Source organism: Hipposideros armiger, unplaced genomic scaffold, assembly GCF_001890085.2.
Source record: "Hipposideros armiger isolate ML-2016 unplaced genomic scaffold, ASM189008v1 scaffold_11, whole genome shotgun sequence".
NCBI lineage: Eukaryota > Metazoa > Chordata > Mammalia > Chiroptera > Hipposideridae > Hipposideros > Hipposideros armiger.
Genome location: NW_017731361.1, coordinates 860,673 through 881,115, shown reverse-complemented (window position 1 = coordinate 881,115; position 20,443 = coordinate 860,673). Strand labels below are relative to the sequence as shown.

The 20,443-nt window shown below is 35.9% G+C and overlaps 2 protein-coding genes and 1 long non-coding RNA gene across 6 annotated transcripts in view; 2 read left to right on the top strand and 1 right to left on the bottom strand.

The window, feature by feature from the left end:
* Nucleotides 1–44: 44 nt before the first annotated feature.
* On the top strand, nucleotides 45–4,653 carry LOC109392944 (uncharacterized). Of its 2 annotated transcripts, XR_002126142.1 has the most exons (4): nucleotides 45–275; nucleotides 3,342–3,563; nucleotides 4,369–4,462; nucleotides 4,564–4,653. It is a non-coding gene; the product is annotated as an uncharacterized LOC109392944 (long non-coding RNA). The 2 variants fall into 2 exon arrangements; XR_002126141.1 differs by lacking the exon at nucleotides 3,342–3,563.
* Nucleotides 1,494–17,247, bottom strand: MYOT (myotilin). Of its 2 annotated transcripts, none has more exons than XM_019661642.1 (10): nucleotides 17,061–17,247; nucleotides 13,909–14,471; nucleotides 9,783–9,957; nucleotides 8,871–8,975; nucleotides 6,149–6,198; nucleotides 5,419–5,551; nucleotides 4,602–4,809; nucleotides 2,900–3,065; nucleotides 2,337–2,470; nucleotides 1,494–2,133 (listed from the first exon to the last, which is right to left on the bottom strand). In XM_019661642.1, exons 2-10 carry the CDS (start codon nucleotides 14,262–14,264, stop codon nucleotides 1,961–1,963), a joined length of 1,500 nt encoding a protein of 499 aa, XP_019517187.1. In that variant the 5' UTR covers nucleotides 14,265–14,471; nucleotides 17,061–17,247; the 3' UTR covers nucleotides 1,494–1,960. The 2 variants fall into 2 exon arrangements, with proteins under 2 accessions (XP_019517187.1, XP_019517191.1); XM_019661646.1 differs by having other exon boundaries at nucleotides 6,149–6,195; nucleotides 17,061–17,246.
* Nucleotides 4,816–20,443, top strand: part of KLHL3 (kelch like family member 3) — a 256,432-nt gene continuing 240,804 nt past the window's right edge. For both annotated transcript variants that reach the window (XM_019661575.1, XM_019661580.1), the window contains exon 1: nucleotides 4,816–5,269. The gene's annotated coding sequence lies outside the window, so the exon portion shown is untranslated. The remainder of the gene's footprint in view (nucleotides 5,270–20,443) is intronic.

Sequence of the window (20,443 nt, the reverse complement as noted above, 5' to 3'; positions counted from 1 at the left end):
GCGCGAGCCCTCTAGCTCCTCGAGGGGCGCAAGTAGCGCAACAAGTTGCAAGCGCGCGTGCGCACCGGGGACCTTCTGGAAGGGCTTCGCCTGAGGCGGGGCTGGTGATTGCGGCGTTTGTCTCCTGCAGGGGCCCGGCTTCCAGAGCAAACCTGGCTTTGGGCCTGAGGTTAATCATAAAAATCATAGTAATTAATTATAACGGGCTACTTTTTCTTGAATACTTTTAACATTTATTGGCTTGTTTGGTCTTCACACTCCCCTGCTTTGGAAAGGTAGGTGTTTTGTCCTCATTTTAGGTCTGAAGAAAGCGAGGGTGCTGAGAGGGTAAATAATTTACCGAAATCCACGGCGTGTTGGGGGCAAGGTGCGCTGGACGCCAAAGCCCGAATGCCTATTCAAGACCCCACTCTACTTGATGAAATTGGATATTAACCGAGAGCTGTTGCTAGAAATAGCTTCCACTCTTCCTTCCACCTAGTATAGCTGAAAGGAACGTTAAAATAGGTAAAAAGAATAAAAAAAAAAATAAAATCCAGCTCTGTAGTGATGATGTAAAAGGCCAAAACAGTAGTCCTTGGGAGCCCAGACTCATCTGGTTCCGAAGCTTTGCAAAGATGTGAAGGTTTGTAAACCAGCTGTAGAAAAGGCCTACTGACAAATTTGGCTGTAAATTAAGGCATCCAAAGCCTGCCAGAATATTAGACAGGAGGAATCCTCATGTTGGTAAACAGGAAAATAAAAATCAGTCTAAAGGCCCTAGGACATCCACCAAAGAAAACCATCAAGCTGTTTTGAAAATAAAAAATAAAGCCACTTTTGTTATTTCCCTGAAAGAGATGTAGAGTGATGTTGATAAATGCTATTTTATGTGCAGATAAAAAGCAAAAGTAGGCCACAGCAGGGGGGGGTCAAAGGCTACCAATGCTAAAAGAAACAGGAGAGGCCCTGCAAAAGGCCGACAGCCAGTGGACAAGAGGCCTGAGAAAAAGAAAAGGCTACTGTCCTAGCTTAAGAATAGTTTAATAAAAGGTTGTGCCCTTTTCTGTATTTGGACTCTCAGATGCTTACAGAATTAGGTTTCTAATGTAATAGGTTATCTGAATTTGAAATGGATGAACCCCCCCCAAATATAGGTATTCAAATTTACATTAAATATTAAGCATGTGAGTCTACAGACTATTTTTATGTCATTGAGCTTGGTAGTCTCAAAGATCTTGAAGAATTAGAGACCTATTTGGTTAAAACAAAATTGTTATTTCAGGAAAAATTTCATCATGATTTAAGTTTCAAATGGTTGCCTTTGAAGTGCAAACCATGGAAAGTCGAGCTCACTTTCCGGAGGAATTGAACTGCAAGTTTCACCAAGACATACTGTTCTAGAATATAGTGTTGCTCTTTTGGAACTTGTTATTCATAGGTTTTGCTGAATTGTTTAAAAAACCAAAAGTTTTATCTTAAAAGATCTAGACTTTTGTGAAGAAGAGACAGTCTGTTTTAAATAGTTGAAATTTTATTCTCTTTTGACATAAAACTATGGAACACTCAGATAATCTATACCATATTAGTATTCCTATAAGAGAAAATGGGTAAAACAATATTTAGAAAGCAGTAACAGTAAATCTTATTACAAGCATTAGGTGTGTTAAAAAAGTTGATACTAATTCATAATGCCTAACCTGTAATTGTTAAATGTGTATTGACAGATGTTAAAACCCCACATTTTGAGATAGTCTTCTACAATTAAAAACCCATATACCCAGATTTTCTGTAGGCTTCACAAACCAAAGAAGTAGATAGAATGTGCAAGAGGCAAAGGATAAATAATATTATAAATATATATTTGTTATGTTACTTAATTAAAGCCATCATCTATTAATACAGCTATGGATGTATTTCAGAAATTTAATTGAATATATTACTGCTAGTGTAGTTGTGTTTTCCAGTGTTGGTAAAGTTATTAGAGTTCTTCACTTTCATAGAGTCCAGATTGAGCTGCCAGACGCTGAAACTCTCCTTCAGGGTTAAAAGCTTGTTTCACATCCAAACCTTTTCCGTTAAGTGCTAAATATTTGCTGAAAGTTGGCCTGACACGTAACTGCTTAGGAGCTGGAAGAGTTTGGTTTGGACGGGCTGAAATAGATCAAATAAAAGTTAATTCAGAAAACCTGTTTTAAACAAATGGGTTGCACTAGGTATTCATTATTAGACAGGAAAAGAAAAAAAAATTGAAACTGATGATGTGGAAAATCCCTCAGATTTTATACTATGCTGAGATTTGTGTTTCTTATTAATTCTTCCTGGTTAAGTCCTTTATAACACTTGACATGACATACCTGTGACATCTAATCTTGTGTTACATGTGGTCACTCCAGCTTCATTAACTGCAGATACAGTATACCACCCAGCATCTTTCTTGTTTACATCTTTTATCAGTAAAGTAATTCTTCCAGAGTTATCATGATATAAGCTGAAAAATAAAAAAAGTATAAGAATTAATTTTCCTGTGAAAGTTTATTTACGATGCCTCTGATTTATAGTCAGACTAATAAGAAAAAGAAGCATTTGGAAACTCTGAGGCTATATCTAGTCATTGCCAAATAGCTACTGGTTTCTTGAATTAAATACACCCCCCCCCCCCCCGCATAATGTTGTTTATATCATTGATTTTCTTCAGCCATCTTTGTTTATTGTTAGTAGAAAGGTAAATCCTAGCCTATTTTATGCCTTCAATTTCTGATAGTGGAATCTGGCTTAATGAAGTTTATTGTATTTCTATATATGTTTTAAAAACGAGACAAAAGGAGATCACAAATGCATGCCATTTATAATGTATTTCAAAGTATAACTGGATTCACCCACGTAAGCTAGAGTTAAGTCTAGAAATACTTAATCCTACCTTATTCGATCAGTGTTGAATTGTACCATTTCATTATTTCTTTTCCAGAAAAGTTTTGGTGGAGGTACAGCTGAGATTTGGCATTCTAGCTTCACTGAGTCTCCCTCAAAAACTTTTTTGCTCTGTGGTTTATAGATAAACATTGGTGCTCTTCCATGTTCTTTAGCTACATATTAATAAAAAGATCAAGGATTTGAAATATTATAAAAAGATACTAAGTCAAACCAAAGTATTATGAATTTTGTATGTTGATATAAAAGTTTTTAAAAGTACCAATAACAGAGTTGGAAGCTTTATGTTTTAGCTTTAGTTAAAATAATACACAATACTATTGTATTACACCATTTAGAATTCTAAAGCAGTAATGTAATGATGCACTGGATTTATAGCCATGTTTCATTCAAATAATTTGTCATATTCTCATTTATCATGCCATCTATAGGGAGGCAGCATGAATGGTTGAAAGAGTACCAGACAACTTGGGTTCAAATTCTTTATTTGCCCTACTAGCCATGCCAAATTGGGAAAAAAAATCAATTTTGTCTACTGTAAAATAATACAATATCCAAGTAATAGTGACGGCGTGCCTACCATACAAAATGATTGTGAGGATTAATTGAGATACTGAAGAAGCACTCTGTAAACTATAAAATATTATACAAAGGTCAGTAATTATTATGTCTTTACTTTTCTTCAAATACCTGAGGGAAAGGAAGAAATGGTACTATAATGCTATAAGCCTAGCTTTTCTGAAGGAGAAATGAGGAGATCAGACAGATGACTGCCAAGGTCTCTTCCAGCTTTAACATTATAGTATTTCTGGAGCTGTTGGCACAAAAAGGATTTGCCCAAAGCTTAAGTACTTGAATTGGATTAAAAAAAATTTTTTTTTATTTCCAGATCACTCGTTTTGGACTGAGGTCCCTTATTATAGCATAGAATAATCTTGAGATTTTTCATTGATCTGGGTAGAATACAAACTCAAGAAAATTTTCCACCTTGATAAAGCTTTTATATAATAAACAGTGAATTATAGTAAAGTATGTCTTATGCAACATACCATGGCTTAAACCATTATAAATGTGATGTATTTAAAGCACTTAAGTATTTTAAAACAACATCAGTTTTATGAGAACTTCCTTACAAAGACAAATTTACGACATGAGTTTTGCCCTATTTGTATTCTAAAGCAAGTAGGCATGTCTTTCTTGTCATAATTAGATTAGTTTCCTAGTAAAGGGAACATAGTCTAAGGCTAAAAGTTGACATTTACTCTTCAGTTTTAAACTATACATGATTATGACAGTTCTGTGAAAATGTGAGTCAGATTGATTATTTTAGATTGTAGACCAGAGTAATGATTAGACTAAAATTTTTTACTTTAAGACCCTTTAAGTTACATCTAGAAATGCATATGTTACCTTATGTGGTTTGTCTGAAATTGTACCATTTTTAAATTTCCTTTCCAGAAAAGCTTTGGTGGTGGAGCTGTCATTCTAATTACACTGAGTTTCCCCTCAAGAACACGGTTCTCCCCTGCACCCCACCATCTGTGGCTTTTAGGTATAAACTGGTATTCTACTGGGTTGTATAATACAGACATTAGCTTCAACTATGAAGTCCTCTGGGTTTTTTTTTAAATTCTTTCTTTTTTAATACTGCAGGATTAAGGATACTCTAGGATCTCTCTTAGAAGGCTTACCCAAGACATCCAGCTTTACAGTAAAGGTGGCTTCTCCTGCTCTGTTCTTGGCAACACATACATAAGCCCCTGCATCCGAAGTTCTGACCACTTCAAAGATGAGTGAATGAAAACCCTTCTCAGACACGATCATTTTGTGAAGGTCATCTGATTGAACTGGTCTTCCATTTAGATACCATGACACATCAGGAGCTGGCAGTCCGCTTACCTAGAAATGAAATACAAGGAGATGACAGAATTTTAAATGATAGCATCACTGGAACCCATTTGTCTCTTTATGAATTTTAACAATTCCAGTGTCTGAATGGGTTTGTGATTGAAAATGCAAAGCAAGAGCTTAAAAAGGTATTTGCTTTCAATAATTTTCAACAAAACAATGGAAATTAAAACTCTTGAATTTAATATAGTATTTTCAGACTATCTCAAACCACATCTAGCTCTTTGATATAACCTTTAAGGTCTCTTAATTATTATAGTTAGAACATTATATTTATTAGGTTGTAGGCACTGTTGTACCTTATACCTGTTGACTCAGTTAATCCTCAAACAACTTTATGAGGTAGTTACATTTGTTATTCCCATTTTACAGATGAGACAAAGCCCAGAGTTGAAGTGACTTGTCTAAGGTCACATAGCTGACAGGTGGCGGAGCCAGGATTCAGACCCAGGTAAGTTTGGCTCCAGAGTTTGTTTTTATCCACTACACATACTGCTTGCTTCTCAAGCTGTGTAACAAGCTGTGAAGAGGAAGAGGACATTGTTCAAAACTTAGTATCTCATTGTTCATTTTCCTTCAGTATTTTTTAACTCTTCTTACTTTGAAGTCCATTCTGCAGAATCTTCCTTCTTCAATTGACATGTTCTCTGGCACTTGAATGAAACGAGGCGGGTAACATTTCTCCTGGATTGCGTCCTCATCATTCACACCTCCCCTTGAAGATGATCGACTTCTACAAAAATATTTTAGTAATCACTATGCAGAAAAGTTGTCATAGCTCTTCCTTTCACACAAATACAGCTTAGCCATCAAATTTGAAACCCTAGAGGCTATGCTGTTGGATCTGATAGTGAGGTAACAATGGAGAGAGGCCTTAGGGTTGTATTTAGCTGTGGCATATTTGATAACTGTTAGAAATGGTAGCAATTTAAAACAACATCTGGTACAAATTGCACATCTATGTTTGTTTTTTACAGTGCCATGAATTGATGAAGAAACTGATCTATTAAAATGCAGAGTACCCCATGGACAATTCTTATCACATGCAAAGATTGTATAATTAGAATTGGGTTTCTATTATCGTGAGAAAATTGTTTATTATGGAAATGTGTTCCTGGCTTATTTGACCTAAACAATTAAAAAACTTCCTCTAAGATACTTCTAATAATTAGCAGATAAGAATTGTGATCATCTCTTGACATTAGAAAATTCACATTGTGTTTTTAAAGAAAGTATGTAGGAAGTATACAGGATTTATAAATATTATATTTTTAAGCTGAAAACAGGTAGCAAAATATATATTTTTTAAATTAAAAAATTTTCTTTTTACCTTACTTGTGACGTAGGAACTTGCAACCGTGCATATTCTGAATTGTGCTGCTTGGAATTAAAACAAAGTGATAATGTTAACATGCAAATTTTAGCTTGAAATGAAGCTGAACTAAGTACGCGGAGTTGTAGTTGAAAGGAGCATTTCTATGTTGGCTGTATTTGTATGGTCATGATTAGTTCTATATAGTTAGCTTTTAAGCATTGAAAATGTAGTGCACTAACCTTCTAATAGTCTAGCAAGAAATGCCACAGGCATGATTTACGAAAATTAGATAGACTTTGAATTGATAGTGGTTCATTTTTCAGATGACTGTTTTGCGACAGAGGATGATATGTCCCCCTGCTGTATTTGAAATGGGAGCACACAGTACAGGTTGTCCTTTAGTAAAACAGGAATAGACATGAAGTCACTTGTGTTGGCAGTAGATACAGAGTATTATGCCTGCTGCTCAAAAGTGGCACCAACAGCAGTAAACACATATTAGACTGGAAAATACTTCTCTTTTTAGCTCATGACACAAAATCCTGATGGACACCATGGAAGATATGTGTAGGGCACAATGAAAAGGCTTTGAAAAACAACATGAATTAATTCCTGATTAATAAAGGGGTATTTAAGCAGACATCTTTAGGATTTATATCTGAGCACCAGAAAATTATTTCTGTTTGAGAATAAAATCAGGAGTTGATGAAAATTATAATAGAATTAATAAGTTGATCAAATATTTAGTGCCTATTTTGTGTAGTTCACTGTGCTTGGCAGAGGGATGCACAGAAGTGGAAAATATATTCCTTACTTAAATACCTGAAAAACATCTGTATAACAACACAGCACATCAGTGCAAATACTTTATTTTTGGATGAATATGTTTAATGTATTTTGTCTTTTTAAAACAAAATTCTTAAAACTCAGTAACAATTTTTGGCTAGCCTTAAGATTTTCTAAGCAAAATATCAAAACAACAATTCAATGATCAAACAAATCAAGTAATTTTTTGGTAAAAAAATAAAAATAATCCAGTTAAACTCAAAATATCCAAATTAAGTTCTTAACTTTTTCTCTTAGTAGTGGTTTGAATATGTATGTATTTGTATTCATAGATGTGACACTGCAGTTATACATAGTTTGCTGACATATTATTTAGGTAGAATGTTTGACGTATACAAAAAAATGTAAGATTTATCTTTTCTGATTTCATAATGATGTATATTTTCTGCTATCTCTCTTCCTGTTACTATCACCTCCCTTTGAAAGTTTTTTTTTTTTTTTTTTTTAACCATCTTGCCACCTGTTAGCAAGCAGCTCAGCTTGGGCCAGGCATCGAACTGCTGTTGCTCAGAGCTCACACTCTTGAGTGAGCTCTTAACCAACTGAGCCACTCGGCCGGCCCTGAAAGTTTTTAAAGAATGAACGAGAAAAACAATATATCCTTGCCCTTGAAATCATAATTTATATAAGTTAAACCATCATCAATATAACATTGCTCTGAGTTACTTCTAATAGAGGTAGAACTGTGTCTTATTCTTGCTGTAATCTCTTGTACCACCACAGTAGGTGTCATATATAAATTAGCTGAATGAATGAATCATGAACTGTTCAAGAGCCAACAAGAGATTTAAATTCTGTTTTCAGTTTCTAGTTACTTGTTTAGTTAGACCCTGCTCCATCCTTGTTAGTAGCACTACTGCCATTTAACAGAAACAAAAATCTTATTTTCAGCTTCTTATACTTAGAAGCTCGGTATTCTTGAATGCCCAGTTTCATTCCTTTGGCTCCCAGTTTCTTGTGGACCTTTGGGGAAGGAATGAAAGGCGATCATAGTTCTGTCTGCCCCTTGAACTGAATGTTTCTTTTCTGGGTTAAGTTTACTTGTTAAAATGAAGTTGGTCAGGCACAAACCTGTGAGATGGATATTCACTTTATGCTCTCCATAAAGTTAATCCCTTTTTGGAAAGGATGCTTTTGTTAATCTTGGAGCCATTTCTTCATAAGTGTGTTTTTATTTTTGTTTTTTAGTTTGTTTTTAATAAGCATTTGTGAATACAGGAACATGACAAAAGGAATTGGATGTTTCATTGTACCATGAATATATTTTAACCCTCTGTCGGGCAAAACTGATCTCACAGATTCATTGCACATACATTTTCAAATATCTAACAGTTAACTTAAATATCGCGACTCATCGCTTCCGTATCTTCCTCCTCTACCGTACCTAGCGCCAGTCGTGTTTGTGACTTAGTACAGTAAAGACATTTCATAGCGGCATCTTTGTGTGCAATGACTCTGTGAGCTCAGTTGCGCCCGACGGAGGGTTAAAACATTGAAATGATAAACAGCTTATGAGAAAAGGTTATAATTACATTGGTTTAGGGTTTTAACTTCTGTCCTACTGAAGACTTAAAACTCATAAATTTTCTGTCTATGCAGATAATTGTAGAAGTCCAAGGTCTAACTGACCCCTGAATGTCCCAGATGAAAAGTGACTCTTTAGCTTTCTGGTGTTTTGTCTGTGTGATATTTTCTTATACAGATGTTAGAACCACCAGAGAAATGGGGTAAAATTGAAACTATATATATATTTCAGCCCATCATGGCCTCTCCCATGGAAGTGATCGGCTTTTGCTTCAAATGCCGTTTATAAACATTTAGAGAAGCAGACATTTAAAAATCACACACACACAAAAAGCATTCCAGTTAGGTAAAGATTATTTTAATTTACCTGTGGTGAATTTTGTGCCTCACTGTCATTTTCAGCTTGAAACACAGCAGCTGCATTCTGTGGTCCTAGCAATCTGCGAGCCATCTTCTCCTCGTATGTTAGCCGCTTTAATGATAGAAGTCATTAAGGAGATAGTAATGAGAGTTAATAAAAGTTATTATTGTACAGCTTTATCTTAAAGCCATCAAAAATTCTACCAAAGTATAGTTCTGTCTATTGAATTGTAGATAGATGCTAGCTCTATTTTTAAAAAGCCTTTTCTTTCATTCAAAGCATTTCCTTCCATTTTAGTGCCACTTCCCACATCTATAATATTCACTTCTGTTTTCTTTTTGCTCCTAGGAAAGGCAGGCACAATCACCCTTAGATAAGGTTCTCCCAAGTAGAGGGAAATTCTTTCCCTTCTTGTGTGTGTGTTCCATTTGGCTCTGTCTTCAAATATAGTACTGCATGTCTTTACATTGAGGAGGAACTTTCACTAAATGAACACTAAATATTTGACTTACTAACTTCTGGCTGAAAGCAGTGCAGCTGATATGTGTTACATGTATTTGGATTAAAGGCATATAGTACTGTTTCAAAGACAGATGACAAATACAATATGCACAGTAAATTACCTAACAACAATTATAGCTATTTGTCCATCAATAATATACACCATAGTACATGAAGAAGTCACGTTGATAGTATTTCCTATTAGTTATTTGGTCATCAGATGTATTTTATGAGAGGGTAATGCTTAAAACAAAATATTAAATTATTCAGATCGATATTTCATTTGCTTCATTTTACTACTGAAAACCAAGAGACGATTTCATTATACAGTCACAGATCTGTGAGATAGAAAGAACTTTCTGAGATTAGATTTTATAGTTTAATTGACTTTTTGTACAGAAGAGACCTCTTACTCACTTGATTTCCATTATGAAGAAGGCTGTCCTTGCATTTTAGCTTTCTCTCCAAATCTTGAATCAGAGCTTCTTTGGATCCTTGTATTTCATGGTCAGGAGTACTTGGTGTGGGCTTAGCATTTGCACTTTGGAATAGCTTAGCATTTACAGGTTGGCCAACTGAGGGTTGTTGACAGCTTTAAAAAGAAGAAAAGATATTTTTTTAAAAAGAAGATCTTGAGAGTGAGATATATATATGTAAAAGAGATTTGGCCTTGTTTTGTCAATTACCTTTACATAGGCTGAATCTATTAAGTTAGTACTACTAGTGTTATTAAAAACACCAGTTTCCCTAACAGTTGAGAAGGATTTTATAAGAATGGTTACCAGCTTTTTTTTCTTTTGGTCTTGGCAAATGAAAATTAAGTGGCAGGAGGAACAATTTCAATAAGACATAAGGAGGATGTCCTTCCTTGAAGATATTCCCTAAAGAAGTGAGAGTAAGTCTAGTTACTGGCAGCTGAGTTTCATAAGTTTGATTTATAGGTGAATATTAAGCAGTGGTGTGCTGGAGCTGACTCCTGTGGTTTCAAGATAGCTGATTTTTAGCATCTCTTCCCAGCTCCCTGTGATCTCATGTTGATAGTTTGAAATTGGTGGTGGTGGTGGGAGTATACACCAGGAAAATTGGTAAATACCACAAATCATGGCTCTTCCCTCTAGCTGACTGTTAAACATTTACCAGTATAACCATTGGTGTTTAGTGAATATTCTATTGCTTTGAATAGCATCTACAGTTTACATTAATCTCTGGCTTTTCTGTTATTTTCTAGTTCCTATTCATATTCTAGAAAATCCAAGTATGGCACTACATAACAAATAGCTTCTACAGTAATGACAGTTTCCTTAACATTGCTAACGTGCTGGTTCTGGAGAAAGAAAGGAATGATTAGAAGAGGAGGGAGAAAGGTAAACTTAAAAAGGGGGCAAGGGATTGGAAAAAAAGGAAGCAAATTTGAATAGCAGTTGAAGAGTTTGATTTAAATCCTTATTTCAAGTTCTGGTCCTCAATTTTCTTCTAAGATGTTCCTGCCCCTCCCAGAGTTCCCCTGTTGATTCCGATAGAGGGCACAGGTCATATTTAGGGAATCCTGTATTACTAGATCTGTTAGGTAGCTCCCAGTTTTCACAGTGCTTTGATCAGATTTCACATAGTTTATTCGTTCAGGGCCCTACAGGTGCTAGCTTATATCTGTTCAATGTGAGAAAACTGGCCACTACCCTCAGTGACTATTTTACCATTATGATAAATGTTTTCCAGTTATCCAGATGAAGCAACGTTGGTCTGTTCTGTGACATATTCCTGTTCAGATATCCTCAAGGATCATTAAAAGAACTTGTAAGCTAAGTGGAAATGTATCTTCTCTGAGTAGAGCCAGAGTTTTAATTTTTGTAGGCTTTGGGGACTTCGTTAGTAATCTCTAGATTATAAACATACTGAGAAAAATGTCTTATTCCTCACCCTAGCATCATTTATATCCACTGACACAGAGCTTGGGTATAGGTGATTCTATCAGTTGAATGAATGTTTTTCATTGTATTCAAGATGCTCTGTATTGAAAGTTGATGATACACATTTCTCCTTATATTTGAGATCTTCAGGGTTGTCTATATTTTTAACTAAAGTCTGATTTGTTCTGTTAAGTAAATAACCAAATATTTAAATAAATAGTTATTTTTGTTTTGTTGTTGTTCACTTGCTTGTTTTAAGATTGAATTCCCTGCTCAAAGTGGTAAAATTCCTTTGGTCTTATAGATCTTTTTCTCCACCTGTCTGAATTTATAATAGCCTTTTTTTTGGTTTTTGTTTGTTTTATATAGCTAGCCTACCATCTTTGTAAAAGTCACACATTTCTTAAAGTGAATTAGCATCAAACAGTTCTGTTTTCAGGCTGTCATAATATAATGTAATGTATCTGAGAAATCTTGAGGGATTATCAAAACCAAAACTGAGAGTCGCTGATATATATGTAACCTCAGTCACTTTATTCACTGAATACACCCATTATTACCAGGTTAGGTGGCTTCAGTGTTAGGTCTTGAGAGCTAATTATATTAGTAAACTAATATTATACTTGCACACTGCTGTATAGGTCTTTTTTTCCCTATCATTAATCACCCAAATCCCTAATTTTGTTACAGATCAGAAAACTGAATCACTGAGCAGGTAAGGTAAAGTTACTGAATATCACACAGCAAAGTTTTACGGAGGAATATTTGGAATTAAAGTCTCGGTTTCCAGTCTGTGGTTTGATCACCTGAATAGAACGTTTGCTTAAGGGTTTCCTACTGATGAAAAGCTCAATAAAGCTTTCAAACTTCTCTTGGTCAAAATCCAAGGGATTATTTTAGCAGACATGGCAAACATAAGCCCATCATAACAATTGAGGGAGTTGTGCACAAATGTTCAAAGGGCTAGAGCTTTCCACCCTGTGCAGTTGGGCACTGAGTGGGTATCAAGTGGCTGTGGGAAGATTAAAAGAGTTATCTGTGGCTGCTGAAAATAGAACGGCTAAAGCTAGATCTTTGATCTCTTGTTTGGGGACCTCCTATGTTTTATTTCTTCTTCGCGGTTGCCTTTCTTCCTCTTTCCTTAGTTCTGTGCACAGAGCTAGCTATATATATGGTTGAGGTTCAGTAATATTTATTTGATGGCTTTCTTTTCTGGGCAGGAATTTGGAGTAGGATTGAAAGACTTGACTAAGAAAAATATTATAGTCAGGTCATTTTAGATTTTAAAATGCTCATATAGGAAATTTGGAAATAATTGAAAGCTAGGTGGAAAAAGATCATCTGGGTAAAATGTGACCAAGAAAAATCTCCCTTGTGTAATAATGGGAATAATGGGAATTTGGAGAGAAGAGAGAGGGCTCTTAATTCTTCAAGGATCTTTTAAAAATACCAGGTCAAATCTGTAAGAATGCCATTTTTGTAGGTCAAAAATAGTTGACTGTCAGCCATTTCAAATGGTTCAGCCTAGTATCTGTAGGATTCTAACATGTTTTTGGCTTTCCTGGTTTTTATTCTTAAAAATATCGAAAAAGTTTCTTTGCAAGTTGAATTGCTATAGCCAATTCAACTAGGTTTCCAGAGTTGTCACCAACAATAGGAATGTCTAGAAAAAATTAGCCTCTACAGAAGACGAAGAGAAATTAGCAAGAATTTCAGCAAATTCATCAATTAGCCTGCAACAAACAAAACACATTCCATCGGACAATTTTTTTCAGATGCCTTTGATTTAATTCTCTGATGTTCTTGCCAGCCAGGGAATAGGAAAACTGATAGCCCTAACTTTGCATAAGCACAGAGTATTCAGTTCACATTTTAAAAAAAGCACAACCACTATGTCCTTCGTATCAGGTTCTCCTAAGACAGTTTTAGGGCTGTGAAAATAGTACATGCTTGCATAAGGCTGCAGGTATTCTTCCCTGTATTTAGATCAGCCTAACCAATTTGCGAAAGTGTGGTTTTAATTACCGAAGGAAACCTTAAGGTCATAAACCTTTATCTCTTCAAGCCTTTCTTCTTCTGATCATAGTAAGGAAAATTCACACTAACTTTAGTGTATGAATCCCAGATTTTCTTTTTAGCCAAGCGGAAGTTCAAGATCGGAAGGGAAAATGGATAGGGGAAAAAAAAGACTGAGAAGACATTTAATAGCCTCTGCTTCTGTGAGAGGAAATCCTACCTGGAGATGAGCAGACAGGTGTTCTTCATCTCAGCTAAGCCCAGGACTAGAGCCATTAAATGTACAGCTCGAGGAATTTAGCTTAAAACTGGGGGAATAGTTCACTGTTCTTGGGTATGTTAGCATTTTTTTTTGAAGATGAAAAATAATAGGTAAATAATTGTATAGATGATTTGGGTTCAGCTCAGCCTGAACATTGGGGAATGGGTCAGATGACCTCTTATTGCCAGTACCCTGGTTCAGGGTGTTCTAGGAGAATTATGGAATGAGACATTGAAGTCACATTGCCTTTTTAGATAGTGAAGAATGAACTACAGCATCACCCCTCCCCCCATCCTCAGATACAAGCTCACTGTGTATGCAGTATATATCCATATGTATGTATTTTAAAAACACTTACTTGAAGTCCACAGTGGAAGGGATTTTACTGCTACTGTAATCGGGCTGCGATGGTAATATGGAGCTGAGGAAGCTGGCAGGTGACTGGCTGTAGGTCGCTGTAACCCTTTGGACCGGGTTGGAGCCAGGAAGCTGCTGGGGAGAAGCAGGGAAAGCAGAGGAGGACATGGTGATCTGAGAGCTCACTGTTGAGGAAGCAGAAAATCTTTCCTCTGTGCACTGGCGGGGCTGGATGAGAATGGAAGACTGTTTGGTCTGGCTGGAGTAGCTGGAGGCTTCCGGTCCGGGAGGCTGCAGTCTGGAGCCATATGGATTTTGGGACTGGATGAAGTGTTTTGGCCGTTCGTAATTAAACATGCTTAGCTGGTATATGGAAGATGAAGGCAATTTATTACTACAGTGATTTGCTTCTGGAGGGGTGGGATCCTGAATTTGGGGCTGCAAGCCTGGAATTACAGAAGGTCGCAAAGAGGAGCAGCCTTGGTATGCCCCTTCTTGTTGAGATCCTGGGAATGCTGTGCTCCTGGCTTTGATGGAGAGGCCTTCTCTTGAAGAATATTGTTCCTTCAAAAGGAGAAAATGAATCATTTATAATATTTATGTAAAACGGTACCGTTTATTTAACAACCTTAGGAACTTAATGCGCTTTTTTTTTTTTGAGCTTATGTGCTTTCAAGGTCATCTCAAGGTGGAACTTTCCTGGTTTCTACACTTCCCCTTCCTTTATATTTTACTTTGAACAAATGAGTTTTCCCTTGAGAATAAGAAAAAAGAATTCATTAATGTTTGCTCTGGGTGATTCTTAAAGCATGCCCAGGGGCTTCCAGATGCAGGAGCACAAAGTGTGTGTTTGCCAAGTGGTTATTTCTGAAAAGATATTCTGTGATGTTGCTCATTGTGATAATTTTATGGTCTCATGATTGGCTTTCCCCCAGAGGGCTGCAGTTTCATTAACCACAGAGATTCAATGATTTAAAATTATTAGCAGTTAAATATATAACACGTCAGCTTCCATTCAGTTTGAATCCTTCCCATTGCTCATCAAAACCATGAACAGCTCTTGTAATATACGAATGAACTCATGTCCTGGTGATCTGGGATGAAGGATGTCTGGGTCAATCAAGGGGAGCAATATGCTGCTTTTGTAAAGAACATTATTTTAATGTCCAGATTTATTCCTTCACCCTTACACAATTTCACAGAGTGAACATCTGTAATTCACTGTTGTCAACTTCGAGTGGATTTTTTTCATCTTACAATTTACTGCCCCTTTTTCTTCCCTTGATTCCAAATTTGACCATAGTACCAAACTAGACTGTGATTAAGGAGTGACTGTTTGTGTCTCTCTGTGTGGATATAATATATGTCACTGACTGCATTCCAGAGCCACTTGTAAATTTTTTCTGTTATTTTTAGATGATACTATCTAGCTATTGGTCTTGATGTTCTCTTAGTTCTTTGGTTTTACTTTTTATTGTTTTTACCTGTTTAATATGTATTTGAGACGAATTTTGAAGTTATTTTAGCTCCTCTCTTATTTTTCCTTTTGAAATAGCATACAGGATGTACAGAAGGAAGTAAGGCAACTATGAAGCCAGCCTAGACGTTACCAAGAAAAGATGGGTGCCATTTCTCTGACTTAGCTCTACATTGGTTCACCTGACTTCCTACAGTAGATCCCTATTTTTCCTTAGATGAATCATTTGTCACTAAAATCACCCTAAAGAATAATATATATTGCCTCTGATTTTGTCCATTAGTCTAGTAAATCTAAGCAGGACCATATACAGACGTTATACACAAAGGCTAGCCCTGTTCATTGTTGTAGTATTGATTCTGTCTTTATTCAAAATATCAGGTAATTTAGACCAAAATACATTTAGTTTGTTTCACACAGAGATACTGACAACCAACACTGAGATAATGATAAATCAAACGTTTAGTTAATAAAATTAGCCAATGTTTGTCGTTATTGAAACAAAGTTTTGTAATTATTTAATTTCCTATCTTGAAGAAAGTATTATTTTTAATGAAAAATTTCTAGACAACTTCATTCTATGGTTGTGCGTGTAGTTTAAATTAAAACTAGCAGTTTTAGGAAAGAGCAAAAATGCAACTAACTAGCCAAGAGAAAGATTCTATTGAAAAGAACACTTAAAAAGTCATATATAACTTAATTTCAAGTTTATGATCACAAGCACATTCAACTAGAGTGAATTTTAGTAATTAACTATATTAGGCCTTTGAATTGTTGGGGGGAAAACATCCAGAAGGAGGCTTTAATTAGTTCTTAAAAGAAGACTCTATTTCAAGGCAAGTAGTTTTATAGTTAATTTCATTCTATTAAGAATTAATCTAGTTTGGTTCCTAAATTCCTTTTTGGGCAGGCAAATGATTGATTCATTTCCAAGAGCAAGGAATAAACTGTTTAACAAATAGCCAGCAGATATTTCCCCCTAAGTCCCCTATTTTTTTGTTTTTACAAATATTTCTAGACTGTCAACTATCTTGTTCATTTTGGTATTGGCCTACATAGTTAAAATTTACTGTTATTTTTTAAAGTTAAATTAAAAATATGTTCTTTGAAAAATTTTATTTTGTTCTTGTCTTAACCAAATTTTATACAGATATTCACATAGGTAACTCTGAAAGTTTTTTCTTTATAGTTATAATTACTGTTCAACAATTCAGTTCTGGATTACATTCTATTACATGACAGTATGATTACCTTCTAAATAATGTTAAATAAATTAAAAGATTTCATAAATAAAATACTATTCAGTCTCCTATTTAAAAAACCTTAACATTTTCTCCCTATCCTTAATATAGCACAGACTTGCACAAAAAATTGAGGATATTTTGAAGCTGTAGAATATCACCACAATTACAGTCAGACCAAGTGTCCCCTTTCAAGGAAAAATGATGACTTAAAAAATAATAACACGTAACTATCTTTTCTTCTACCTTTTCTATAATGCCTTCCAGTTTCAGCGGAATGAATACATTACTTTGTTTTCCGATCTTTGTATAATACCATTATGATGTTGTGGCTTTCCAACTCTATCTGAAGATCACCCCTGTACACACTCCGCTGATATGGACAAAAAACCAAAACAAACCCCAAACTATAGCAGGAATAAAGAAGGGACTTACCCGCAGTTCCGGAGGGTGCCAGCTGGGTTTAACTCACTATTGAAGGGAAGGAAGAGGCATCCCCTTCCCTCACAGACTAATCTAGTGGCTCTGTGCTTAATATTATAGCACCACTGACTTTTACCGGCTGCCAAACAGTGACATCTGATGTGCTTGCCTGTCTATCTACCTATGCTGGCATGTCAAAGTAAGAGTCCACAATCTAAACAATATCTCAGATGTCTTAGTGATATTTAAGGAGTGGGATTACATGAGCTTCTCTTGCAGGCCTTTTTATTTTAGATGTGAATTTTAACTATGAGCTTGAACAAGCTCTTGGGGCGGGGGGAGGAGCAGTGAATTGGGAAATGGGAAAAAGTATAGAGAAAACTGTTTCTTTTATCATGCTGGGGGCTTTGACTTCTCTGTTGAAGAAAGAAGGACTATGAATCCCTTCTTCAAATATTCTACCACTGGTGGTGTATCTTGTAAGACTCCTCTAGGAATTAGACCAGTGATGGATGAGGTCCAAATTGATTTGTGTTGGATAGTTGTTCATCTGAAGGCTTTTTTTTTTCTCTTGCCAAATAGGAGTGGGGGTGGAACAAGTTTCAAGCAGTTTGTTTCAAGAAAGGGGGTGTGGTCTGGGCAGAGGCAGGAGAGCAGGGTGATTAATGGTGGTGTGTCACTGGAAGGTGGGGGTGTGTGGAAAAACATGATTTGATTTCTTTGGCAAGTTTCCTGAATCTATATGGCATATGCTGCCTTGACCTTGTACTTTTATTCTAAAAGTTTTGAAACACTTAAACATACCAAACAAATAAGCAGTCTATACCATTAGGGTCCTGGGCTGTCAACTTTCCACCTCCGTTCCTCCTAGCAGTTACACATTTTCCTTTGTCGTTTTACCAAGGAAACCATCTTGATATTTAGGTTTCCATTTTTTTGTTCAGGGAAGTAAATACTTACAGAGGAAGATAATTTTAAGTCAACAAAAGAGGTGGTAGAGAAGATTTTAGGTGGCATGAGGATCAAGCCAATGGAGTGGAATTATCCCCTTTTGTTGGCTCTGGTTTTGGTATGGTTCTAATGTTTAAAGCGTATCTATTTATTTCCTCCCCTCATGGGTACTCCAGCCTTGATTTAGTTACTGTGTATCTTAGGGCCCAACAAATCGATGTTTGAGCACATATGAGCCACATAAACTTCTTCACAGCTGACTATGTAGGTGTATCTTCCTTTGGTGTTCAGAGAAAGCCTGATAATTGCTGCCTGGGCATGCAGCCATTACTTAGCAGAAAAAGCGTACTAGACATGATGTGTAGGTGTTTGCCTACAAAGTCTTATTTCAGGAATTTCCCAAAATATTTCTCCACATATGCTCCTGATATTTCAGATTCCATTGACAGGGGAAAAACCTTTTAACCCAAATTAGAAGGACTTAAAATGTAAATACAAGTGACAATAAATGTAAGAATAACCAACACGTATGGCATTCACTATGAATAAGGCACTATTCTAAGCGCGTGGTATATGTGACTGATACTTGGTTCTTCCTGAGAACAGGTTTTGATTGGGGCAAGGGAGAGGGGATACTAGATTGATGTCTCTTAGTCCCTAAAAGTTTGAGATATATCCTACCAGCCAAGTAGGGAAAATGCCCAGGATGAACTGTTAAATTCTGGCAGAATTTTACTTCCTGTAGAATATCACCAAGTTTTGTCTCTTCTTTTCCCCAAGCCTTTGTAAGATAGAACATTGGTTACAGTGTAGTAGTTCCATGGTATATCTAGGCTAAGGCTCTCATTGCAATAGGGGATCAAGGGGTGATTTGGGAAAGGTAAGTAAGGTCCTCGTTCATGACACCATTCACAGACCATTAAATGTAGGGGTCTATATTTAGTAATCCATTATGAGCCTGCTTTTCTACTTTTTAATGTTTGGTTTGCTTTTTGGAATGTTGTTTTCTCACAGATATGAATAGCTTAGTTGCTTATTTGAGAAAAATCATCCTAAAGCTGAAAGAATCGTTAAGATGTCAAATAGGTGAACCATATTCCAACCTGCCTCCAAAGACAACTTTTTCCATTTCTTTCTCTAAATTATCATTAAGAGCCTCTGGTAAATCTTTCTAGTGCCTTAGAAAATGTAGGTAGCTTCCTACTATCTCACTGAAACATTCCCTGCTGCATTTTAAGGGAATTCCTTCTTGTCCCATCATCAGTGGAAGGGTAGCTATTTAACTGCCACTCATTCATTCCCTCTTCATTGATAGCCCTTGTTTTTTAAAATGTGAAGTATATATGCTATTGTAAAAATGGTGCTGTGAGCTTCTTCTAAAGTCAAATGTGTGTGATGAAGGTAATTTCTACTATATCAACTGAGAGGGGAAATGTTCCATTGAAGATGAAAAGACTAAAGAGTGAAGAACCTTTTATTTATTTTCAGGTTATGCATAATTCACTGTGATTACTGAAGTTATGCATAGACATATGGTGAAATGGAATCCCACTATAGCACTTATAATTTGAAATATCCATTCTAGCACTTGCCTCATAGTCTTCTCAAGCAAGAAATAATAATGGGTCTTCACTGGGTTTGGAGTCAAACAGTAAAATGATAACATTAATTTAGTTAAGTTCCACAACTTTCTAGACACATTGACCTTTTTATTTTGGAGACTTTGAGTGTTAGTGCCCACACTACATACTTACTGTGTAATCTTAGACAAGTTGCATAAACTCTCTGAGCTTTAATAATTAACTGAAAAACAAAGATAGCATCTGTTATACTAATCTAAATCAGAGGGTTGCCGAGAGACTCAAATGAAACAGGAAATCATATAATGGACTATTATGTGGTATAATATGGCTTCTCAATTAGGTTAACTTTTTTCCTGAGGGAGGGACTGTTTATTATTTATCTTGCCTAGTGCAGTGTAGCTCATGTTAGACATTTCATAAAATCTTGTTAACTTTTATGGAACTTTTACCCAATAATTTTCCCCATGGAAGATTTTATTAATGAAAAAGGTGGCAGTCTCTTATGAAAGATGTTGTTGTATAGATTCAGAGTCTTTTTAAGTCTTAAAGTCTTACTGCTAAATGCACTCACAGAGAAAAATTTTAGATATTAGTATTGGTCATCTTCCCAAGGCAAGTCCAGTAGAGACACTGACAAACACATAAAATATGCTTAATAAATGTTTGTTGAATAAGTTATCCAGTCTTATCTATTGTCCCACGTTCCCATTCTTTCTTGAACCCACGAGGAAACTATTTATAGGGGTAGCTACTGCTAAGGCAATTAGAAATCTCAGAAGCTAAAGGGATTCTAGGACACCAACTGAGAAATCACAGTCATAGACTTATTGGAGATAAACTGGTCCTGCTTAAAAAAAAAGC